The 2,756-nt window shown below is 32.0% G+C and overlaps 1 protein-coding gene across 1 annotated transcript; it reads left to right on the forward strand.

The window, feature by feature from the left end:
- Positions 1 to 1,354: 1,354 nt before the first annotated feature.
- Positions 1,355 to 2,322, forward strand: LOC106344346. Its single transcript, XM_013783745.1, has 2 exons — positions 1,355 to 2,210; positions 2,306 to 2,322. The coding sequence occupies exons 1-2, from the start codon at positions 1,355 to 1,357 to the stop codon at positions 2,320 to 2,322; spliced, it is 873 nt and encodes a 290-aa protein (XP_013639199.1).
- Positions 2,323 to 2,756: the final 434 nt, after the last annotated feature.

The raw sequence follows: 2,756 nt of genomic DNA on the forward strand, positions 1-2,756 counted from the left end.
TATAAATAGTTATAAACCAGTATGAATTCCTACAATGGTATCAGAGCCTATGTGTTTAATATTGAAATCTTATCTTGTTTAATTTATAATTTCGTATAGATTAATAACTAGGGAAATTTGATGGTTTGAAATCGATGTGTTTGACACGTTAAGAAGAACCCTAATTTGATTATGGTATCATCGATCGATTTCTAAACCATATATTTTTCTTTATTGGATAAAGATGTGTGCTATTTTATGTGTTAATAAATATTGATTGTTTAGGAAAGATCAATATCACATATAAGTAAAGAATAGAAGAGAACTATGAATGATATGATCATTCGGTGATAGCACAAATAATATGTACTTTGTGTAATATGCGTTTTTGTCTCACGCTTATGTAAAACTGCCAAGTTCATGAATATTTAATTAATAAGGTGATCGTGTGCTATATAAAGTAAATATATAAGTTGTTTACGCATACATATAATTTAAAAGTCATCAGTAATGTTATCGTAACTCTTGGTGACCTGATTTTTAAATAAAATTATATGTATCATGAAATCATGTGATTGTATGATCGTCACCTAAAGCGGTTAAACCGTTTGTTAGACGATGTGTGTTATTGTAACAAAATTGTATGATTCTATGTAACCTTTTAAACAGGTTAAACCAGCTCTCTGGTTTATTTGGTTAGTGTGATTGATTTGATTTGATCATTTCAATCTATTTGTTTAAGTCTCTAATATGATTAGATATTAAAATAAATTAAACTTATTTAATAAATAATTTAATATTTTAATTTGATTAAGATTAATTAAATTATTTATAATTCAATTAAATTACATATTAGATATGTATTAGTTGTATTTACCTTTTATATTTGATATAAATTATAAATATGAACTACAATTGAATTAAATTTTGTTCCTTCATTAATTATCTTTGATGTCTACCCAATCTTATCAATCATAAAGGCTCGTTTCGTTGTAAGATGAGTTTGCCAAACCAAAGTGCCTGCAATTACATGAGTGAGGTGGATGGTAACGGTTACCATGTGAAAGAAGATTGGTTTACTTGACTAGGCTATCAAAACGGTTTTGGGCTTAAAGACATAGGTTGGATAAGACATAAGATGTCTTCTAACAACCAAGAATTATATTTGATATAATTAGCAAAGTGTTGCTTACCTAAATAGCTAAACATTCGGGCGATGAGCCAAAGCACACTCGGATTTTAGTGAAATATAGATCTTGGATTATTATATTCATTTGAGGAAATTGTTTTGAATATAATATGAGTTTTCTTAATCGTTAAGATTTCTCTAATTCCTGAACATCATATTAATATTCGCTATTCTTCTATTCCAGAAATGTCAACTCCCCACAGTTCATTCTCATTGCGACCTGTCCTTGAGAAGGAAAAATTGAATGGTTCAAACTTCCTTGAATGGTATCGAAACCTGAGAATTGTTCTCAAACAGGAGAAAAAAGACTATGTCCTAGAAAAGGTTCTTCCTGAAAAACCTAAGACCAATGTCCAACATGCGGAAAGAAATGCTTATGATACGCATATCAGTGATAGGGTCGATGTGTGTTGTCTTATTTTGGCAACCATGAACTCAGATTTGCAGAAGCAATATGAGAACGTGGATTCACCAATTGACATCATCACTAGCCTGAAAGGTATGTTTCAGGAGCAAGCTCGAACTGAGAGATACCAAACGGTTAAGTCTCTCATTGAGTGCAAGCTACCAATAGATGGTCCAGTTAGCCCACATGTCATTAAGATGATGGGTTATATTGATAACTTGGCTAAGCTGGATTGTCCAATCAGCCAAGAGATGGCGACTGATCTCATTCTACAGTCATTGTCGTCAAGCTATGATCAGTTTGTTATGAACTACAACATGAACAACTTGACAAAGACTTTGACTGAGCTGCATGGGATGCTTAAAACAGTTGAACCCAACATCAAGAAGGATACCCCAAATGTTCTTATGGTACAAGGGGGTAACAAGTTTAAAAAACAAGGTAAGAACAAAGGAAAGGGTAAGTCAGGCTGGATTGCGAATCCAAGCAAGCTTAATCCTTCTCCTAAGTTTAAGCCTGGTCCTTCTAATGTTGATAAGTTTCATTATTGTAATGGTTCTGGACATTGGAAAAGAAACTGTGAGAAATACTTGGAAAATCTGAAAAATAAGAAGATTTCTGAAACGTCATCTTCAAGTATTTATGTTATAAAAGTAAATGTTACTATTTCTGATTCTTCTTCTTTGGTATTTGATGCCAGTTGTGGTACTCATATTTGTAGAAATATGCAGGGCTTAAACAACAGTAGAATCTTGAAGAAAAGACAAGTGGACCTGCGTGTGAGAAATGGAGCAAGAGTTGCTGCATTAGTTGTAGGAACCTTTCATTTGTTTTTGTCTTTATGCATGGTTTTGGAAACTAAGAATTGCTACTATGTACCTGCTATAAGAAAAAATATTATTCATTGTTTGAATTTGGAAAGATTTCATTTCGATTAAAGACAAGCGTTGTTTATTTAATCATTGTGATATCTTTTATGGTAGCGGTCCATTAGAGAATTGAATTTATATTATAGACCAAAGCATGCATGTTTATAACATTAGTACCAAAAGATTCAAGTCTAACGGCACGAATCAAACTTTCCTTTGGCATTATCATTTGGGCAGCATAAGTTAGAATCACATTTAAAAGCTTCATAGTGATGGACTTTTAAGCTCATTTGATTACGAATCACATGAAAAA

The sequence above is a fragment of the Brassica oleracea genome, chromosome C5, assembly GCF_000695525.1.
Source record: "Brassica oleracea var. oleracea cultivar TO1000 chromosome C5, BOL, whole genome shotgun sequence".
NCBI lineage: Eukaryota > Viridiplantae > Streptophyta > Magnoliopsida > Brassicales > Brassicaceae > Brassica > Brassica oleracea.